We start from the raw sequence: 23,019 nt of genomic DNA on the forward strand, positions 1-23,019 counted from the left end.
TATCGCTCTCTTTCTTATCTTTCCATTCATCTCATTCTCTGTTATGCATCTTTTATTCATGACCTGACATGCTTGATTACCCAGTCCCAGCCAAACACGTGCAAAAAAACTGTTTACACGTGAGAATGTTACCCTTTCAGCGTCATCATAACTGTTGTAAAATTTAACAAGGCCGTTATGACGTTTCTTTTTGAAGATTTTGTTACAAAGAGATGAAAAAAGTCCCATTAGGACAGAGAAGAGCTGATTGAAAGACTTAGTATAGATGAATCACAGGAACAATCTGAAAAGTGAAGGGGGTATGTCATAAACTTTATTAACTTGGCCTTATAAAAATTAATAGGTGATGTAAAGTTCATCCTATAGTTGTTGCTGAAAGCAGTGGATGATAAAAATAAAGGCTAAAAATAACACATTACTGCACTGACAAAGTGGCTGGTTTGTTGGCTTTTTCATAGTCATTTTACGCATTCTTTGTGTAATTACCAAAAATGAGACTATTTCCCAGAAAGTTGCAATACCCCTATTTAGAGGTACTGGTGTAGACCAGATTTATGTACTATTTGGAAGGTCTCAGAGGAGAACAAATTGGGAGATAAATGATGAGCCGTGTTTTGTGGAGCTGAAAAAACAAACAATAGCACTATAAACTGTGCTGGAATAGAGATTCGCCAAGACCGGTGTGACTTTTTCTCTTTTTTAGTGTCTGACAGAGTTTTGGAGCTGCATTATAAAGGAGTTGCAGGCGGTATGCATGGTACAGAGAAATTTCAATATATGGGCTATATAGTAGCTTGGATCACTGTCAGTATATCTTTAAAAGTAACTTTCAGTTTGAAGATGGCTCTAAGTGGAAATGCGCTTTCTTTGAAGGTACACCTGTGGTGCCCTGCGCCCTGCTATCAGTGAAAAGAGGGGATGTAGAAAGAAAAGAAGTGTGGCAGGTTAGAAGAAACTATACAGTGGATGGGTTATAGTACCTTAAATGCTCTTTCACTTTCTCTGGCTTTCTTTTTTTCTCTTTGTCACAGGCATTGTGTTATGATCTATGTGTGTTCTCTGTTTTTTGGAAACTCACCAGGATCTGAGGTGTGCGTTACCTTCTGTTCACCCCTGCTGAGGCTCTAATGTGATATAATGACCGTGCTTGCCTAAAAGCTGCATAAAAATACCTGACAGGGAACTAATGCGTTTGAATATTGACTCATGGTGATACAGCTCAGCATGACCTTCTGTAAAAGGGCAGGAACCTTAAATAAAACGCATATTAAGATTCCAACCATGTCTTTCAGTGAAAAGGTTTATGTGTTTTTTACATCGCAGTGTCTATGCTTGTACAAATGCTGGGTTGTTTCAACCCATGGTTGGGTCAAATGTGGACAGTTAAATTTAAAGTATTATGCCCATTTTTACAAGATGTAATATAAGTCTCAGGTGTGCTTAGAATGTGTCTGGGAAGTTTAATCTAAAATTGCCCACAGTCACTGGCTGTGGAAAGGGCTTTGTCAGTATAACACCACATTACCAAGAGAATCAGAACAGCATGTCTAATGAGACTGGGGATTTAAAAAGGAGGAATGGTGGATATTTTTCATTGTAGAGTGCATGTGTTCAGTTCACACATTGCCAAAACACATTTATGTGTTAACACCTTTTAAAAGTGGGTTTTGCATAATATGGGCTCTTTAAACCATTGTAGGGTTTGTCCATATTTTACCAAACCATGGGGCAACCATCCCTCTCTCTAATGAAGCCAATACGGAAATGATTTAAACTGCAATTCATCGACTGGCCGCTAGAGGCTGGCTCCAAAAGGGAGTCAATTCCCATAGACCCCAATGTTAAAAAGCCCATCTTTAAAAAATGTGTTTACAGCCTGGTACAATTTTTTTGTCTGTATAGCTAATTTTGTCCTTCATGACAACTGTGAGGGGGTGCATTTTTTTGTAACTCATCAGTTTAAATGATATTAAGCCTTAAAGTTCTGCATAATTAAGGCCGTGGCCACTTGAGTGACAGTTGAACAGCCACTGCTGTCACTAGAGTCGAGCTTAGGGGGTCCACCTCAGCTTCAGCCATGTCCCTCCACTTTACCATTTTCGGATATCCGCGAGTGATGTGCAGTGATGCGCGGCCAAGATGGCGATGGCAGGCACTGTCTAATTTAGGCTTCAAAAACGTTCTTCGGAAACCTATGGATGACGTCACGGACACTATGTCCATCTTTTTTACAGTCTGGTTGAAACAACCCATTTTTTTTGCAGTAGGAAATGCATAAACCTATTTAATATTCCGTAAGTGACCAGGAAGAAAAAAATATACTTATGGGCTTTGCTACAATATAAACTGCTAGAAACCAACTATGAATCACAGGAATAGACTACAATAATATTATTGATTATCAATGCAGAGAAATCCACTTACACCCACTGTGGCTTTCGTCATTGTTACTACTTTGTATTAGCAGGTATACAGAATATCATGAAACAAGAAGTACAATTTCCTCATTCCTGGAAGTCTAAGTGTTGTGGTAAGCAATGATTGTGTGTGTGTGTGTGTGCGTGCGTGCGTGCGTGCGTGCGTGCGTGCGTGTGTGTGTGTGTGTGTAGATCCCATACATAAATGTGCCACCTAGGAGGCCGCTTCCATATGTGATAATTACTGTAAATCACTAGGTGCTGTTATTTTTAACCAGATAACACAGAGTGTTCACAGAAGACTGCATACCCTTTTATGTTATACCCTATATATTATGGAAAGAATAAAGCTGATAATTTTATTCCCAGCAATCACTCATAAAATTCAATAGCATAATAAGTAGGGCAGCTTAATTGTTTGCCATGTGACTGTAGATCTTCACAAGATATACAAGCATGGCCAGTATTAGAGTTAAACTATAGGATTTGCACATACTGTTTTATAGATATAAATATATGGTTTCAAATCTTTACTTTTTATACAGTATCACTTCCCTTGTAGTAAAGGGTTAGTCCATTTTCTTAAAAAAAAATCCAGATAATTTACTCACCACCATGTCATCCAAAATGTTGTCTTTCTTTGTTCAATCGAAAAGAAATTATGTTTTTTGAAGAAGACACTCCAGGATTTTTCTCATTTTAATGGACTTTAATGGACCCCAACACGTAACAGTTTTAATGCAGTTTAAAAATGCAGTTTCAACGGAGTTTCAAAGGACTCTAAACGATCCCAGACGAGGCGGGTCTTATCTAGAAAAATAAAAAATATGCATTTTTAAACCACAACTTCTTATCTATCTCCGGTCCTGTGACGCGCCAGCGCGACCTCACGTAATTGCATAATGCCGTGGAAATTTCATGCGTTACATATATGAAACGCACATTTGCGGACCATTTTAAACAATAAACTGACACAAAGACATTAATCGTTTAGAGTCCTTAAAACTCCGTTGTAATTGTAATTTTAAACTGCATTAAAACTGTTACGTGTTGGGGTCCATTAAAGTCCATTAAAATGAGAAAAATCCTGGAATGTTTTCCTCAAAAAACATAATTTCTTCTCGACTGAACAAAAAAAGACATCAATATTTTGGATGACATGGTGGTGAGTAAATTATCTGGATTTTTTTTAAAGAAAATTGACTAATCCTTTAATATCAGTTAAGATTTTTTCAACTTTATTAATTTCTAACTGAATTAAAGGGTTGTTCCATATAGAGCTGCCGTGTCTAGACCTGTTTTAAGGCATAGTGTATATTCGCTGGTTTAAACTGATGTATTTTCTTGCCCTGCACTGTTTGTAAATGTGTACAATGATAAATTGGTTTGCTATTGTGTGTGCCTCATCTTGCTTTTGTCTGAGCCTCTATATCACATGGCTCTGCCCAATTTATCTTAACTCTGTACAACACAGCTACCAGTGTTTAGACAGTTAGTGTATTTGTCATATACTTTATGAAGCTTAACATGCTCTGAAAAATCCCTCCAACAGGGATTATATTTAACAACATACATCTTCAGGAACCTGGCACTGTCAGAGCCGGTATCTGCTTTTTTATTATATTCTGTCTTTTTCTGACATGGTTAGTTACCTCTTACCAGTAGCTAATACACATGATGGAAAGCCCTTTTGATACCATATTCTTGAATCCTATTAATTTGAGTCTATTAATACAATATCCTTCTCATTTAAGCAGAGTACTGTCAATTATAAGCGCAGTAAGCTTTTTCTGCCAGAGTGTAAGAAAGAAGATAAAGTTAAATAAAACTGCTTTTCAGCAACACAACAGGACAAAATATTGAAGGTCTGTTAAAATGAACAGTATCGTAACATTATCTGTGTAGTTAGTTTGAGGTTTATTTTGAAAGTGTTAACTCGCTATCTTTCATTTTAAGCCTGTGCTAGACCAAGATAAGATTCAAGAGGCCTGGGGCTAAACAAGAATGCACTTCTGGAAAACAAAGCAGTTAATATGGGGAGTGTTATGGTCTCTGAATATAATATTAGCTTCATCTACGAGGAATAAATGCTTTCTTTCTTTTTGCTTTACCTATATGCTTACAAAACTTAATTAACCCTAAGAAAATAACTTAAATTCCATTGTAAATTAACTTTCTAGATAGGAACCTATCTGCATGCTTCTTAATATTAAAAAAGTCATTGGTATGGGCAAAGCATTTGGATCAGGGCCCACATGCACTGGGCTTTTAAGCAGTCACAGTGACTAAGCACCTTTGTCTGAGTCTCTGTGAATGTACATACCAGCATACTGTACGTACTTGATATCTTGCGTACTTGTGGGCGCACACACACAGGCCAGGGTTTAGACCAAGCACTCCTCTCAGACATGCCCATTTGTGAAACATGATCCCTCTTATCATTACAAGGCAGTCAAGCTAATTTAGTGGCCTTGGGGACTGAGGTAATTCTTGAGTGACAAACACATACAAATTTATTTCACTATTTTAGTGATGACATCCATTGGAATCCTGCTAGGCCACACAAACCTGTTGGCATAAGCAGATTTAAAGTAAAACATGCTAAAATATCCTTTTGAGTCTGTCTTTGACTGAACATCATTTTTAATAGATTTATTGTATATATACTCACATCTATAGAGGGCATAGAAAGTGCATTATGGGGATGTTGGCACAAGATGTTCTTGATGCTCAAATGGTAAAGCAGTGCATTAGCAATGCAAAAGGTTATGGGTTTGATTCCCAGAGAACACACATATTGATTATAAAGAAGATTTTTTTTAAATGCATGTCGCTTTAGATAAAAGCGTCTGCAAAATGTATTAATGTAATGATTATTCAATGATCAGCCCAGTATGAAACTCCAGCCCAATCGGGTCCAAATTGATTATTAAATCTTTGAAAACTTTGCAACCCTAGTATCCTATTTATAGCATGTTTCTGGGATCTTTTAGTGTACTTTTTACCTAATCCTCCCATTGCCTTATCAATTTCACATTAATATTGCCTCACCCTGCGTAATTTATCCAATGAACTCTGTTTTATGACCTTGATTTATAGTTATCACCTGACATCACACCACCATGTGTCTGTAACATATTTTTTAAGGTGAATTGTGTGTAAATCAATACAAGATTAAACAGATATTTAGTATCCTAATAGTGAATAGCAAGAAAAATGTAATTTCTAATTTAGAATAGATTTTGATATAATATCAATATTTATAAAACACATAAATTAAATAGTATTTAATAAAGTAAAAATATACAAATATATTTAGAAGTAATAAATGCTAAAATGTACTGAACATGCACTGCGCTCGTTTCCTTAAAAATAAAATTGCACACAGTGCATTTCTTTTTCCTGTTTCAACCCTGGGAAAGTTGAGAAACCACATGCCATGAGATTACGCAACTCGTGACTCAGATAAAAATCACCAAGTTTATTGTCTTCGTCACTTTTATAGCTTATCATTTCACTGCGATAACGACAAACACGCAACCGCTGTTCACGTTGTGTCTGCGTAACGTCTGATTCAGCATCGCCTCGTGCCGTTCAGTGACCGGTGCGCTATTTAAAGGGAAGCAACATGGCACGCGCTATAGTCAAACAGGAATCTGTGGACTGGGAGATGAAGAAGTCAGCAGAGCAAAGCAAGTTTGTTTACACCACGAAGCGGGGGTATGATGTTACACGAAACCCTCACCTCAATAAGGTAAAAAGAGAGATGTTTCGATAACTTTTACCTTTTTGAAAACATAAATGACAGTTTGTCTCGCGAATACGACAGCAAGGTTAGAGGCTATTAGTTCGGAACTATATTTAGATTTAAAGGCGTAGCACACTTGTTGCTGCTATGGCTAAAGCAAATCCCTTTGTAGTTTATAGGTACTTGCGTAGTTTAATAAGCAAACGCAATACTGTAACCCTAACATCTGTCTGCTTAGCACACAGGTTTGAGATGTATCAGCTCCATATACTGCATATTTACCACTATGAACCCACACAAACTGTTACGTCACAAGTTCTGTTGTTATTTGCAATGAAAAGTAATAAAAGACCCATATTTTCTTTAAATAAGATCAACAGGAGCCTCTGTCCAAGGTCCTGACTGGCTGTTGCTATAGCATGACCTAAAACAGTTACACTTGATGTGATATAGAGATGAGATTCCTGGTTTGATTTGGTATTCACATGAGATTTGTTATTCATTTTATATACATGCTATATGTGTATCCCATTTTGTATGTCTACGATATATGCTTGCATGTCTTTCTTTCTATCTGTTCAATCTGTACTAATTCAAGTCTTTACCTATTCAATATTAAAGCTTGTTCTTATCCAGTTTTCCCGTAGTTATGTTTGTGTAAATGATGTGGTCAAACCAGTTTTTCCTTAGTACAGAACCTGTTTTCCCATTTGAATAGTAGCAGGGATACTTTGCCTTTTAAAATGCTATTACTGTCTTTCTTTATCTTGTTGGCAGTTACTGTATGGTTATTAGAGTTCATCTGTCTCTATTTGACCCCCGTTTGTAATTTATTGTCCCTGACCTTTGATTTTCTACCTTGTAACCTACTGCATTTTCTGAAACTAATTGTGTCTGTGTGCACCCAGGATGTTCATATCCTTACTAACCCTTCTCTTGTTATAATGAGGGGCTATAGTCTGGGCTGATCAAACGTCAAGTCTTTTGGCACTCGGCCATAGGTCAGGAACCGATGACAACATAGCGCTCTGCCTGTCGTTAAGGTTAATGACTCCTAATCTAAAAATATATGTGTGTGAAAGACAGATCAGAATGAGGTCATCTTTTCGAACCAGGTGTGCACTAGCAGAGAGTTCTGAAAGGTGTCTTTATGTATGTTGAGTAGGCTAAGGTATGAAGATCGCTATCCTGTATGTTGTCCTTTTTTTCTAGTGCATACTTCAGTAATTTGAGCTATGTTGACCCCTGCTATGAAAACATTTTCATAGGCCTAGAAAATCATGCATAGGCACTCTTTAATCCAAACTAGCCATTGAAGCTGGTTCTCTGCAGTGACCCTCTCATTATAGAGGTCATGATGCTGTTTTTGATGTTGTAGCAAGCGTTGACTTAATATGAATAAGCCTTTTTGTATCTAATTTAGGTTAGGTGATACTTAAAGTGAATATGTGTGTGTTAAATATTTATGTTCAGCTACTGGGATCTGGGTTTAGATGTTTACAAGTTCTAGTGTTGACCTAAGCTCAGGGGCATGTTGTATGGACGGCCTTAATCAAGTACGTGGTTTCAGATTTATTAACACAATGTGCAATTTTATTCCATCTGCATGCATGCTTTAGAAAGAATTACTGTAGCATATGATTTAAAAATTACAGATTTCAAGTTGTTTTTGTTTTGATGTGTACTTCAGTTACGCTCCGTGGTGCCCCTCCTGTTCTCAAGCAAAATCTTAGCTTAATGGTTCTCATTAATGCAGCTCCTGTGCTTGTGGCAATGGAAATTGCCAGACTGGTGCCACAACCTAAAGTCCATGTGGTGTGTTGGGGTGTGAGAACGATTCCATGTTGTTTTATGTTTTTATAACGTGGCTTTCTAGTTCCACCCATGTCCCTGCTTCTAATAAGCCAAATCCAGTGTTGTTGTCTTGTTTTATAGACAGGCACAACATTTAATGGGATTATTAAATTGGAGGCCTGGGTTTCGCGCTGTTTGTGCTCAAGCTTTTGCTAAAGAAACATTGCATTAAATGAGAAATGTCTAGAGTCATTTTAAAGTATGTGGAAAGATTTGTTCGGAATTAACCAGCATAAAAAAGACTGTGTGAGATGTAATTAACACTCTGGGGTCGACGGTGGCGCGGGCGCCGCAAACTCTTTATTTTTCAATCACTCCGCAAAGAGACTTAAATTACTCTGCTGATTTTTGACATACAGATATGATTTATACATCATTTCAAACGTTAAAGTGTCTAGTTTTTTTCTGTCCACTCCCAATAAAAACAGAATGTTGTGCTTTTCGCAAAATTAAGAAAATAAACATGATGCACGTTCTGTTCTCTCTCCCTCAGTGAAGTCCTTTCAGAAACGCGTCAGAAAAATAAACTGTAACTTAACGAATACTTGGTGTAGAAACAAAAGATAAATGTCTACATAATGCTTGGAATGTCTCCTTTTAAATGATATAAGTGAAATTGAAAACAGATATTGTCATTCGGTGTAAACTGTATGAGAAGGAGGAGAAGTACCGTATTTCGCCAGTTACCTCATTATCTGTAATGAGATCGGATCGCCACACCCCCGCGCCATTGAAGTGAATGAGCAGAAACATCCATATGCATGACTCGTGCCTCCTGCAGTCAATGGATATGAAATCCACAATCCAGTCTCTCCATTCCTTGTTGTTCCCTCCGATTGCACCAAACATGACATAAATCCTTATTTCCTTGCGTATGTGTGTCAGTATCTCCAGACGCGAGTGTTTTCTTTGTTCTTCCGTCAAACAGTTCACGCGATTGGAACACACATACACAAACAAGCGAGTCAGGAAACTCGACGCGCTTTTTGGTATTCTTATATAATGCGCGATTCCAAACAGTACAATCCTTATTTAGTTGCGTCTAAGCGCATATCTCCGCACAGCAAGTTTATTAAACACAGGATCACTCGCGTGTGCACACATTCACTGCTTTCATGATCAACACGTGAGGTAATGGCGGCGGTTGTAAACAAACATTGATACGTTTACCACGCGTGTCCCTTGTTGTGTTTCTACTATAATGATTACAAATACACAAATAAGAGTCCAGACAACGATAGGCAGTTGTTCTTTTGAGCTTTTTACTGCACAAAAGTAAACCTCTCGCTGGCCAACCAAACACTAACCCTGGGTTTAAGTGTGTTCATGTTAAGATGGCCAAACAGTATCTTTACCATGATTAAGCTACTATGGTTTTTAAAAGGTAACTTATACTTGTGAAATTAATAGAAAATATTTCAATAGAAATATATATAAATATATATAATGTGTGTGTGTGTGTATTTACATTATATTGACAGGGCTCTCAAGTGTCACGCATTGAGCGTGACAGTCACTCATTTCGGTCTTTTGTCACGCACTCCCGCCACACATTGTATTTCTCACGCAGAAAACTATTTATAATATATTTAATATATGCCGCAGTCCCGCAGCGCACAAAAGTTATCTGGTCGCGCCGCTCTCACTATGGAAACCGGCAGGAATCAAGCGCGTATCCCCTAGAGCCTGCCACTTATCAGCCAATCAAAAAAAAAGAAATAGGCTACACAATAGCCAATCAGAAAATAGCACTATTGTATCTGGGTAAGATTTAACGCAACAACCAATGAAAGGCGTCATGCTCCGTCAAGTTTCGTCTCCTCCCCTGATCTGAGTCAGCAGCATGGATTTAGCGCGTTTATCAATCCGCAGGGGGCCGAGCAGAGCGAACATCAGTAGTACAAGGTGTGTGCAGGGCGGACTGGCCATGTTGACCTGGCGGCTGTTCTGACCCGCCGTGCAGTCGTCTCAGGTTGACATGTGAAAGAGAGAGAGAGAGACAGACGCAGCGAGATGCTGCAAAATCAATCACAGAAATATTCTCCAGGAAGGGAGCAGGTCAGTCACCAGTAAAAGCACGCGTCTATATATTGCTTATTAACGTAACAGGTTTTAAAGTCATGTGCTGGCGCGATGCATTGCATTATGTACAGTTGTTGTACTGAACGCATCAGGCAGATCATTTCATGCAGCGAAACACCAGGTGATTGTGAAGTGTATCCTTTTATAAAACTAGTTTTTTTTTTGTGGAAAAACTGGATCAAACGTGCAAATTGAGCTTTTAATGGGCATTTCACCTTATATTTGCAGTAAAATAGCTTTTTTAAAATCTAATAATATAATTAAATTATAGCTTATTAAATATGTTTGTTTCATTTCATTTAAAATATTAATATTTTAACATTTGAACTCCTTCCTTTTAAAAAGTGTAAGGCACCTGTGTATTTGTCTTTGGTATGGTAGTATAATGTGTATTCCTAGTAAGTTTTTGAGGGTTCAACATGGTATTTTTAATATTAGCTTGGCTTGGTTTACCTATCTTAACATTTTAAACAATACTAAAACGTATCAACAAGTAAAGTAAAATAAAACAACAAGTAAAAGAAAAACGTTTTGATTAAACTATATCAGAAAGTAGTAAGTACCCATCCAGATTGTTTTATCCATTGTGGTAGCCCTTGCTTATAAAAAGGTTGGAGACCCCTGACCTACAGTATAGACATAGGGGCTGTTTCCCAAACAGGGCTTAAGTCTTGTTCAAGACTAAAATGCCTGTTTGAGTTTTAGTTCTTAACTAAAAGTAGCTTGCACTAACATATCTTAAAATACATCAGTCACGTTGTTTTGTCTCAAGATGCACACCTGTAATATTTTTGTGCTTGTAAAAACTACATAAACATCCTAATATAACTAAGGCCTTGTCCTGGCTTAATCTAAACCCTGTCCTGAAAACCACATCATAATGCATCTTGACAACTCAGTATTAAGGTAGATCACTTGTTGGTCATTCCCCTTTTCTAAATTTTAGATCTGTATAATTTCCAGATTAACACAGTGGCTATCAACTAATAATATTAACCTATAAGATTAGCAAATCCGGTTTATGTTTACATTTATGTGAACACACACATTTATCTTATTTTCTGGTTAAAAGTTTATTTTGTCAAAAAAAATCCTTGGCTAAGGTTTCTATGTGAGCATAGAAATGCAAACAGTAAAATGATGTGTTTGTACTGGAAATGTGTACGTGTATTTACACAGTGAATAATGAATCAGGAAGTCTTCATTGTAAAAAAATCTCCATTCCCAAATGAACATTTTCTAGTCCCATATATGACACACAGGGAATACAATGGAATAGTGGATTGCAATAAGGTTAGTAGTATACAACCTAATAGTTAAATAATATTTGGGGTGGTGGGGGTTGGGGTATTTGGAGGGGTGTCACTCTTGCCTGTCTTCAAAACTTGAGAGCCCTGTATTGAAAAGTAAACCTTATCATGGTTTTACTACAGAGAAAGTTATTCCTGTTGAACATCCACACAAGGCTCATTAGTGGCTCATTATTCAACTCTTTTGTCTCTCAGCTGTCAATCACTGATTATTCAGGAGCTTTCCCGCCTCCATGCATACAGCCTTTCCCAAGCAAAAGTGTCTTAGAAATTGTAAATCAATATCTTGCTTTATGTGATTGAGTAGGCCATATGATTTTCACATCATTTTGAAGAAAAAACTCTAGACTACTAGATCCAGTTTGGAAAGTCTTGGGAAAACATGTTTAGAATGAGTTTTGTAGAGCTATATCAGTGACTTAAAAATTTTGCTTTTTCAAAAACCACGCATAAACATTTTTCTCTCAAAAATACAAACACGTACATACATGTTGATTATATAATATTGTAGCCCAGTTTGTGATGAACACAGTGTTATGAGACTTTTGCCATTAATATGTTTTTAAGCAACTGAAAAAAGCACAAATGTCAGTGCATGTCAAAACTTCCCAAGGGCCCTAAAAACCCCTTAGACCCCAGAGGGTTAACACCATTATTTTCGAAGTGGCACAGTGCATTGGACTGTCGCCGGATCACAGCAAGAAGGTCTAAGGTTTGGGCCTTGGCAGGGTCAGGAGGTTCTCCCTGTGTCAGCGTGGGTTTACTCTGAAATACTGTATCTGCTTTATGGTTGTACTCAGGGCAGCATCACCGTAATAAATCCCTCTAAAGATCATATGTCTACAGAACAGAGCATGCCTGTGATTCTGTTTAGGTTCATGGTTAGATAGTGATTGCTAGTTACACAGACGGTTCCACAGTGAATAAAAACATTTACTCTTTCATGCACTTTTCTGAGAAATCTACTGTCAGAACTCTACGTGAACCTAAACGAGGAAATAAGGAGAGAAGGTAGGAAATGACCCCTGAGAGCAAGGTTTTGCACTCATTACCCTGTGGTTCTCCAGTGGCGCATTGTTGACGAGCAATCACAGGGGTCGACTGTTCTCGCCTCTCTTCGCTCTCAGCTAGAGAGACAACACGCTAATTGATGCAGTTGCACTGAGAGCATTTAAAAAGTAGAGGCCTCACGTCCGCATGTTGGGGTTTACTCGCACCTCCCCTCTGACCTTCTCTCTCCTCAACAGCCCTCCCCTGTGTCAGCCTGAGGACCTGGCAGGATATTATCCTTATGTTTGCAGGAAGCTTTTCAAGGAGGGTGAGGAGAAAGAGGTCTCTGTGGAGCAGAGGAGAGAAAGAGGGAGCAGCCCCGCATTTCACAGACCTCCTCTGTGTCTCTGTTTTATCTCTCATTAATGACCGCCTGTGTGAATCGAGGCCAACAGCGCTGGACGCTGGCTCCATGCCATGCCAGAGCCAGAATACGTAAACAGCAGAGCACAAAAGTCTCCTAGCATCCGAGCGCAGATCCTGTTTCACATGGGTAGTGTGCCTTTAAGAGCACAGGTGACTAACAGATGCCCATTCAAGTTGCTGTGAAAAACAAGAGCCCAATTGCAAATGTGGCACTTTCTAGGCTTAGAGTCGTTGATTAGGTGGCCCCCTTGTGGTGGGTATGTGAGCCTTTTGTCACAATTTGGACTGATTCATTGTTGGAGGGATCTTGTGAGGTTCATTGAATCTACTGTAGATTCAGACTTTTGGCAAACTGTCCAATTTTCTAATTTAAAAGATGGCTGTCAAAAACAAACACACTCTAAAATGGCTGGGTTATTTTTGACCCATAATAGGTAAATATTGGACAGAACACACAGCTGGGTTAAAATTAATCCAGCCATTTTTAGAGTGCACAGTAAAAATACAAATATTTTAAAAGGCTGGCCCATTCGAACAACAGCGGCTGATCCTGGTGTAAATAATAAGAAAAGTACTGCTTTATTGTAATGGTTGTTTACCAAATTGCATCTTTTTAAAGTTCATTTTGTGGAGTACAGATCAGGTTAAATGCAATCAAATACCCTGTTTATTAAAAATATAAGTATGCAGAATTTGAACCTAGGTCTCTTTGATCATATTACTGTACTCCTAAAGGATCCCATGCTGTTTAGGTCCAGCCCATCTCTTCCTACTGGTAACAGAGTTGATTAACTGCAGCTTTATATCCACTAGTCCAACAAACCTGGCACTTTACACGTGTCTGGAACAAATGTGGTGTGTTTGATCTCAAAGGGGGTTGAGTTTTTCCTTATGACATGCAATTTTGCATTCAAATTAAAGTAAATAAGAGAGAGGAAAATAAAATAAACAATCTGTCAAAAGCTGTCAAGTGTAACCAAGCCCTAGGCATGTTTCCTTCTCCACTGTACAGTCAAGAAGATCTTTTAAGGGCACCTATTTCATTGCTAAAAACAATGTTATTTTGTGTATTTGGTATAATACAATGTGTTTGCGTGGTTTTTGATTAAAAACTCATTATTTTTGTAGCTCCAGATTTCTGTCTCTTCCTGAAAAACACAGATTCATGTACAAAACTCATTGATTTAAAAAGCTCTGTGTCCCTGATTGGCCAGCTTATCTGTACATTGTGATTGGCCTGAATACCTCTGATGTCAGCCTTACTGTAAATGTGACGCTCCTTACCATGTTTGAAGGACTCGGTTACAATGTAAGGCTAACAGGAGTTAACTTACCGGCTGAATCCAAAGCGGGAGGAATTATGTCGGTCTTTACTACATCACAAATCCCAGGAAGTAAAATGTTGCCTACAATCTGTGTGTTTGTTGTAGTTCAATAAAAGAGATTTACGTTGGAGACGATAACTCGTGTCATCGTTTACTTTGGTTATGTACCTTTTGCATATCGTTAACATGTACTAATACACACCCACACCAAAGGAAATGTAAAATAGTGAATCGGATAAATGACTGTACTACTTTTCACGTGGGCATGTGTATATACACACAAAAATGTATACATTTAAGAAAATTGTATTTTGGTAGTGCAGTATCCTTATTCAGATTGAATGCTCCTATCAAATACCTTTTTTCTTGAAATCAGTTGGTCTGATTATGAATGTTGATTGATGAAAAATATTACATTTACATGTATACCCTTGACAGATGTTTTCTTCAAAAAATTACTTGACATGCTGAGAAAATTGTGTAGTAGTGTAACTCTGAAGTTTTCATTTGAATGCTAATGTGTTTTAACTTCAGACGGTGGAGGGTGCATGTAGTAAATCTTAATGAAACAGCACAATTTCATTCTGAGCCACCGAACGACCTTATTTATTATATACATTTCCCCAGCCAGTCATGAATATGTTTGCTTAAAATTAGCAGATATTTGTTTTGCATCTTACATGTCTCTGAGAGATCTCCTCTCAGGCATGTTTGTGATGTACAATAATGTGAGCCTCGTGTGTATTATATCAAAAGATTTTGCTTAACCCTTTCCCTGCCATTGATGAGTTAAAGGGACACTTCACCCATTTGCATAAAGCTTTGTATAGTTAGAACCCCAGTCATGTTTTTTATTGGTCATGCATCATTTCCTCAGTTGCCGCTGAGACAGGAGAAATACTGATTTCAGTGTTGCACTTCCTTCTTTCAATGATGTAAAAATCATCATTTTTCATCATTGAAAGAAGGAACTGCAATATCTTTGTTGAGGGGGTGAGACTACAAACACCCATTTTCTCGGTCAAATAGGCACCAAATTCTAAATGCATGTTACATTTCGACTACAAATATGACACACTTTCAATAAAGATTAATGTTTCTACTGGTGAAATGCTCCTTTAACTTGTTAAATAAGAAAAAATGCTCTTCTGCCAATGTTGAGTTTTTCCGGCAATCCGTATTTCCGCTATCTCCCAACTTAAAAAACACGGAAGTATCCCCTTAGGGCAAACAGTTCAAGCTCTGTATGTTTTGATCATCACTCTAAATTTGATCTCTATCAAAAGTCTCTATCTCTATCAAAAGACCTTTACAAAAATGCAATTATCTCTGTTTTTTTCTTAAAATGTGGTATTTAAAAAAAAACTTCTAATATTTGAGAGGTGATAAAAAGAGAACAAATAAAGGTAGGATTTTTAGTTTGAGAGCAGAGGGTCAGTTCTTTCATTTTATATATATCGTATATTTATATATTTAAAGAAGAACATTTTCTGGAAGTGAAAATCATTAAAAATGCTGGAGCTGGCTGGCGACTTTTTTTTCTTTAAACGCTGGCAGAGAAAAAGTAAAATCACATTGTACTGTTTGTGTGGAGACTACAGAAGATAGGGACAATGCTTATACATGCAACAGAGATGTACTGTATATCTGTGTATGGTGGAACAAACCTAGCTTTGTTTTGGATTTGAGATCATGCAATCTCCCAAAGCAGGTCAGGTGCTGTTGTCGGTCACCTCTATCTAGGTGGGCTTCATGAGTGTGTATGTGTATGACAGCCCAGGTGTGTCCAGGTATATGGGAGAGGAGATTGACCACCCACAGATTAGTAGTAAAACGTTCCAGCCCTATAGCTTTGACTGAGGTGGTCAGATGTGCTCTATACTGTTCATGGAGAAATTGCCAGTCATCCATATCCAACTCACATACATGCACACATGGACAGCATACCTGAATCTCTTATTTAGCTTTTGCATTTTTCCATTTGACATACCACTAGAATTTAAACAGTATATTCAGGGCAGACACTTACTATGGAAAGTTTCTTTACAGGAGGCAAAACTATTCAATCTTCTATGCACTGCGTTGCGATACATGCTAAACATTTGAGTAATTTTGAAAAAAAAAAAGTATTTGTCAGCAATAAAAAACTTTTTCTGTTTGAATGAAATTAATAGTGATTTGTTTGGGTCTGTTTATTTGGAAATGCTGAGCTATAAAGATAAACTTATCATAAGGAAGAGACCTGATCAAACAGAATTGATTTGGTCTTATCTATTTAAAACAGTTCCGAGAAAACTTTATAAAGGGCACATGAGGCCGAGTTATAAACCAGTGCTATAATTTATAATCTCATAAGCACAGTAATCATACCATTGTTACAGTTTGATCCTTCCACAATGTGATGGTCCAATGAGGAACAAAATTACAGCTTAGTTAATATATACTCTTTAGTAATAATTCATTGTGTTCATTAAGTTAAACTATAATATGATTAAACAAACCTGTAATGTTATGAGATAATAAAGACTGATTGTGTATTGTTAAATAATGCGACACTGTGATGATCTTTCTATTGAATTTCTATTTTTATTGCTGTCTGCACTCAAAACCAAACATATAGGCTGACTCATTTGGTCTAATTTCCGTGTCTATTTACTTGTTTGGCAAACAGTTTTATCCAATTGTACAGTGCATTCAAGGTATACATTTTCATCAAAATCTGTGTACCCATAGTTGGTTCAAATAGGGACAAACCCAACTGTTGCGTTAGAAATAGCCTTATGCTGGGTTGTTGTTACCCAACTATGGGCTGAAACAACCTTGCATTTCGGTTTGTCTATATTTGATGCAACTATGAGTTAAAACAACCTAACATTTTTTAGAGTGACCAGTTGAGCTACAGTACATAAACACTATGAGGTAGTTATAACAATAAATATATCAATCAATCAACAAGACTTAAAGATTTCTTTACTTTACGGTTCATATAAATCAGTATTATGATTGACCATTTTAAACTAAATGGGCTTCATGCCCAGCTGCACTACTTCCTGAACTTCAGCCAGCTCCTTGTTTCCTGTCTACCATTATTGGACAAACTGATTAATCCAGGTGTGCCTGACCTCAGTAGTCACAACAACAATAATCAGACACACCTGGATTAATCAATTTGTCCAATAATGGCAGACAGGAAACAAGGAGCTGGCTGAAGTTCAGGAAGTAGTGCAGCTGGGCATAAAGCCTATTAAATGATTAAAACAAAATGGTAATGATATCGCCGCCTGCTAAAGAACAATTCCATAAAAATCAATGACATTTTAACCAGAAATTTTACTTGAGGAGTAAAATCTCATTCATTGCTTTCAAACATGTCATTAATCTAGTGCAGAGTAATTACCTCATAAGTTCTGGTGTTACCAAGTTTTGCTCCAGTTGTCAAATTCAATCTGAAATCTAAATTATTACTTAGCCTTTGTTTTTGTGTTGCTGCTGTCTCCTGTATTATTTCCTTAATGAAGTATGCCAAACCTAAAGCTATATGATGATGGATGGCTTTAATATGATGCATATGCTCAGTCACTATGATTGGAGGTCAACCAACATATTTTTCTACCACAGAGCATTACTTTCAACAGTGCGGTCATATGAACTACACAGTTATCATGTTTATTAACAAGCATTGACAATTATTTTATAAAGTGTGTGTGTGTGCGTAATAATAATAAATAATGGTAAAGTAACAGTATTCTATCAAGAATATGATGGCCATGATCCAGGCTGCAAAACACCAACATTACCAGCTTCTTAAATTAATCCAGTTCCTATCGATGTCACAAACTTCACATCTATAACATGTCGAATCCCTAACTGAGGTGGGCACCATGGAGGGCCTCCGGTGAGAGGTTGATGGTTTGTGACTGTTGATCTCATTTTGTAAGATTTAGGAGATGCTCGAATTCGTGCTTTCTCACCTTTAGAGCCTAAGCTTTTTGCTCACAAGCTACCCATGGGGATCAGTGTGAAAGCAGTCACAGTCTTTGCTCACAGAGAAGAGACGTATCTTTAAGGCGAGGGAGCGAGGCTACTTTCTTTTTGGCTTTTGTTGTCTTAAAGATGTGCAGCTTTTTCACATGGCTGCCCACTCTGTGGGTGGGCGAATGAATGGCTTTACTAGACATAAGGAGGATGTGAATGGTGTCAAATTAGGCTCCTGGGACAAAATAACCCCAAAGGGGGCGATAATACTGTGTAGGTTGTTAGGAGGGTTCAACAGTCACTGTGTCAAAAAGCAAGAGCTTTAAAAGACATACCCTGAATCCTTATGCAGTAATTACTCCTGTTTTTTCATTCTCTTCATTCATTAAAGTTTCCTAAATAAAATAACCCACCTTATTAGGTAATCAACTTTGAGATCAGGGATATATTGAAAGCATTTGCTAGCCGGGGTTGCTTGACATTTCTATTTTTCCCATCTGCAAAGTTAGAAAAGGCAAAGTATATTTGTAAGTTTTTCAGAAAATGAAATCGATATTCATATTTGTCATATGGAAATTTAGTATTTTTGTGACTTTAAGGTTAAAACTTGCAAATCTAAAAGAACTAAATCTGATTTGAGTGCAATATGCATCAACTGAAAAGCACCCCTGTTTTAAGATGTGCCTCTTATATTCCTGTAGTTCAGTATGATTATGTTTAATTGGTTAAACAAGGTGTTAAAAGGGCAAAGGTTTGGGTCCAATTTCCAGCGAACAAATACCAATAAAAATTTATATCGCTTGAATGCACTTTGTCTCATCATATTTATCCAACAAGTATGTCTGTGTATGTCTCATTTTAAATTTCAAAACCTGTAATACAGTATGTAAATCAATGTTGTTTTTGTATTGATATTCAAGTACTTTATTTGAAAAAGTAACAAAAATAACCAGCAAACCAAAAGGGTTGCAACTATAAATCAGCCGATTATGCATGAATTATGGTGAATACGCTACATCCAAAAGCCAGAGGGCACTCTCGTGCATAAACTCAATATCCACCGCAGTAGGAGTACCATTTACACACGCAACTTCAGGAAATGCCTATAAACTAGTGTTGTCACGATACCAAAAATTATTGGTTCGATACCGATACTATTTCAATGGTTTCGATTCCGATACTTTTTCTGAAAAGGGAGAAACACTCTCAAATCTCATTGCTGTGCTTTATATTAAAAACGGGACAACATTCTAATCATATAACACACAGCAGATATATTAAACATTTAAGCAAAATATAAAATATATCAAAATTTAAAAAATAAATTAGAGCAATGGCATTCAAGGTAAAAAAAGAATAATTTTAGCAGCATTATTTTAGTTTTTCTCTAGTGAGCATTAGCATAGTAAAAAAAAAGTACTTAAACAAATGCATTGCTTTTTGTTTATTAATGTTAATACATTAACATTTATATGATAAACAGATTATAGTGTAAATGTGAAAATATCCCTTACTGAACGACATGAGGGTTAATAAATGACGTGTTTTTGTGAACTTAATTCCGCGGGACACGAGTATTGGAATCGTTTTAAAATTTCAGTATCGATATGTATCGAAATATCGATAATTTTGACAACACTACTATAAACATTATTAAATTATTAAATATCGCTGTTCTTAAAACCTTTTCAGGTGTTAATGATAATAAAGAATGTTTATAAGGATGACAAGTGTTCCTTTTTTCAATGCATGTTATAAACGACTCAAACTCATTTAAGATTTAAGATTGATAAGAACTTTCTACTTAATAAAAAGCCATAGTAGGCCTACATGAAAAAGCTAATAGTGTATATATATATAAAATATATTAATATATAATAATATTGTGTGTGTGTAATTCAACATCAATATCAGACAGGTATTATTAGTGTGTATCTGCATTTATTGTCCCAACCCTAAAAGCTGCCAACAAACATGCTTTGGTTATAATACTTAGTCAACAAGACATGAATCGAACAAAATAGGGCTGCATGATTAATCGTATGGAATTGCTATGCGCATCTTGTCAGTAAATCCAGTTTCCTGATTAGTAGTAAATTGCCATCACCTGCTTTCAGAAGGAGCGGCATTTACTACACAAAGCCATAGTTCCACGAAAATCTAGGCCATACAGTATCTTGATCATTATCGCATTATATTATAAATGCGATATGTCCTAGCTTGATAAGATGTGCATGACAATTTCATACGATTAATCATGCAGCCCTAGAACAAAATGCACTCTGGTGCTTTACGTTTCCATAGAAGAACCATTTTTGGGTACATTTTTCCACAAAGAACGTATAACATCTGAAGAACCTTTCTTTCGGTTTCACAAAAGGTTCTTTGTGGTACAAAAGGTTTTTCAGATTATAAAAAGGTAATAAAGAAATGATCCTTTGAAGAACCTTTGACTGGTACCTATACAATTATTTTATGGCATTGCTTTTATGCACTTTTATATTTAAGAGTGGAGGCTGTTAGACAGTTGCAAACTTAAAAGTATGAAAACGTCAAAACACGTAACACTGCAAATTTAAATAAAAGCATAAACGTGATTAAAGCTCTCAGAACCATTTAGAAAGGTAACATTTTAACACATAAATAGAACTAAAGAGCCTGTCAGCATTTGAGTCAGCACTTAGCCATTTTCAGGGCAATTTAACCAACAAGCCCAATTACGCATTCAGAAAATGCCACACCTGATTTATGGGATTGATCTTTAAAAAGAATGAAATAAGATGCAGTGAACTTTATATTTTCTACTTTGAGGAATAAATCCCTTTAGGTCTAGATTTGAAACATGATTTGCTGGGCATCATCACGTCGTGGCGAGGCATATGGCAGACAGTTTAATGAGGCATCATGCTTGTTTACATTTTCAGTGAGGCTTTGAAGAGTGTTGCCTTATGTCAGTTTGAGTTTTGATGGTCTATGTCATTGATTAGGTGTAATTGGTTAGGTGTCCTCTAAGCACAGCATGAAGCAAGTGAAAAATTTTCTCTCTACCAACATGGGGTGTTTCAAACTTGTCTTTTAGCTCCTAATTTTACATTTTATTGCACAGCTACACGCAAACATTGGTCAAGTTGCCAAAAGATGTAAGATCAGTCCCGATAAACTGTCATCTGCTGTCTAAACAAAGTCAAGTGGTAAATACATCAGGCAGCCAAGATTTAGATTAATGGAGTCTTGTCAGACCCGTTTGTGTGGGCAGTGTATGTGAGGAAATATATCTGACAGACATATTTTGCATTCTCTAGGCCGAATTCCAAAGATATTATTCTGATTAAATCAATAATTTGCAGATAGAACGCTATTAAAATCTAAAAAACTTACTAAACTATTAATGCTAGCATATTAATAATACTAATAGTACATTATATTAAACTATATCAATTTCACATTTCACATTTAAATTAACTTGTGGAAGCATTATTGTATCATAGACATGGGGTTGTGGTGGTAAAGGGATGTCTTAAGGATAGGGTACAGTTTATATCCTTGTGTTGTGAACTTTAGTACTCCATATACTTTGTAAACATTTTAGGAACTTGTAAAAAATGTTGTAAAGTGGGTATGTTTTCAAAAATAATGCCACAAATAGTTTTTATTTATCAATTAACTTTATAGAAAGTGCAGTAAACATAAAAATAAAACTGCTTTTGGTGACCTCCCTTTGCCTTTATAAAACACCTAAGAGAACTGATCCCAGTTTAGTTTTTACGGTGGTTGGCTGTAGGATGTTCTGAGCATCTAGCACAGTTCTTTCTTTTGTGGATTTCGACTGTATCTCTGGTGTAATCCCAGAATGACTTGCTCATGTTGAGATAAGGGGTCTTTAGGGATTATACTGGTGGGCTCTATAGGGTTCAAACTGTCTGCTGCAGGACTCATTGTTCTGTCTGCTAAGTTCTTTATAAAATGTTTCACAAAAAAAAGACTTTTGCACAGTACTATAAAGTGACGAAAAAACTTCACGTAATATATGACATTGTATTTTGAATTTCTGAAATTAGTTGAGTTTCTTTCAAGTGCTTCAGTCAGCCCGGTTAATTAGTTAATTTTTTCACTGTGTCTTGTTTTTATTTTATTTATTTAGATTATAAAAGTGGCAACACTCTTAGAACGAATGTGTTAAAACAACACATTTGTGTTGATTCTGGGACAACACACTAAATGTGTCATTTTTCAGACGAACACATTTTCAGTTATTTTAGAAAATGTTTTAGATCTTTCAGTTAATCAAATGTAAAGTTACAGGGTCCACGTCTTTTAAGTCCAAAAAATATGCATCCATCCTTCACAAAAGAAATCCAAACGGCTCCACGATGATAAACAAAGGCTTTCTGAGGGTAATCTGTGCCATTTTGATGTAAAAATATCCAAATTTAAAACTTTATAAACGAAAATAACTAGCTTCCGTCAACGCTGCCATCTTAGACTCCTATGTATTCAGGATAGAGTGTTAGCGTAGTGTATGCACTTTTCTTAGTGAAATATGACAAATTCGGAGGGCGGGGGCACAGAGCAGCAGCTAAAGACATTGTGTGTTTGGGGTGTTTTTTCCCTAGACAGTAATAGGTGAGCTGGACCTAGAGAAGACGATGACCTCTGCCAAAAATAATCATTATGTAACAGTGTAAATTTCATGATTAACTGAAAAGCACATTTTTCAGCATGGCTGATGAATAAATTTTTGGAACAAGGAATTGATGTTATTTTATAATGTCTATTTTTAGTGACAGCAAGTGACAGCTTTTGTACCTGGAGCGTTCTTTGCTTTTGCTTGCCTTGTTTATAAGATCATTCTCTCTGGTACTTTAAATCATTTAATTGTGGTTTATGTTCCC

General features: G+C 36.7%; 1 protein-coding gene across 1 annotated transcript in view; it reads left to right on the forward strand.

The window, feature by feature from the left end:
• Positions 1 to 5,847: 5,847 nt before the first annotated feature.
• Positions 5,848 to 23,019, forward strand: part of me1 (malic enzyme 1, NADP(+)-dependent, cytosolic) — a 114,135-nt gene continuing 96,963 nt past the window's right edge. The window contains exon 1 of the mRNA XM_065298368.2: positions 5,848 to 6,171. Coding sequence (XP_065154440.1) covers positions 6,046 to 6,171 — 126 coding nt within the window. The 5' untranslated portion in view covers positions 5,848 to 6,045. The remainder of the gene's footprint in view (positions 6,172 to 23,019) is intronic.

This window comes from Paramisgurnus dabryanus, chromosome 13, assembly GCF_030506205.2.
Source record: "Paramisgurnus dabryanus chromosome 13, PD_genome_1.1, whole genome shotgun sequence".
NCBI lineage: Eukaryota > Metazoa > Chordata > Actinopteri > Cypriniformes > Cobitidae > Paramisgurnus > Paramisgurnus dabryanus.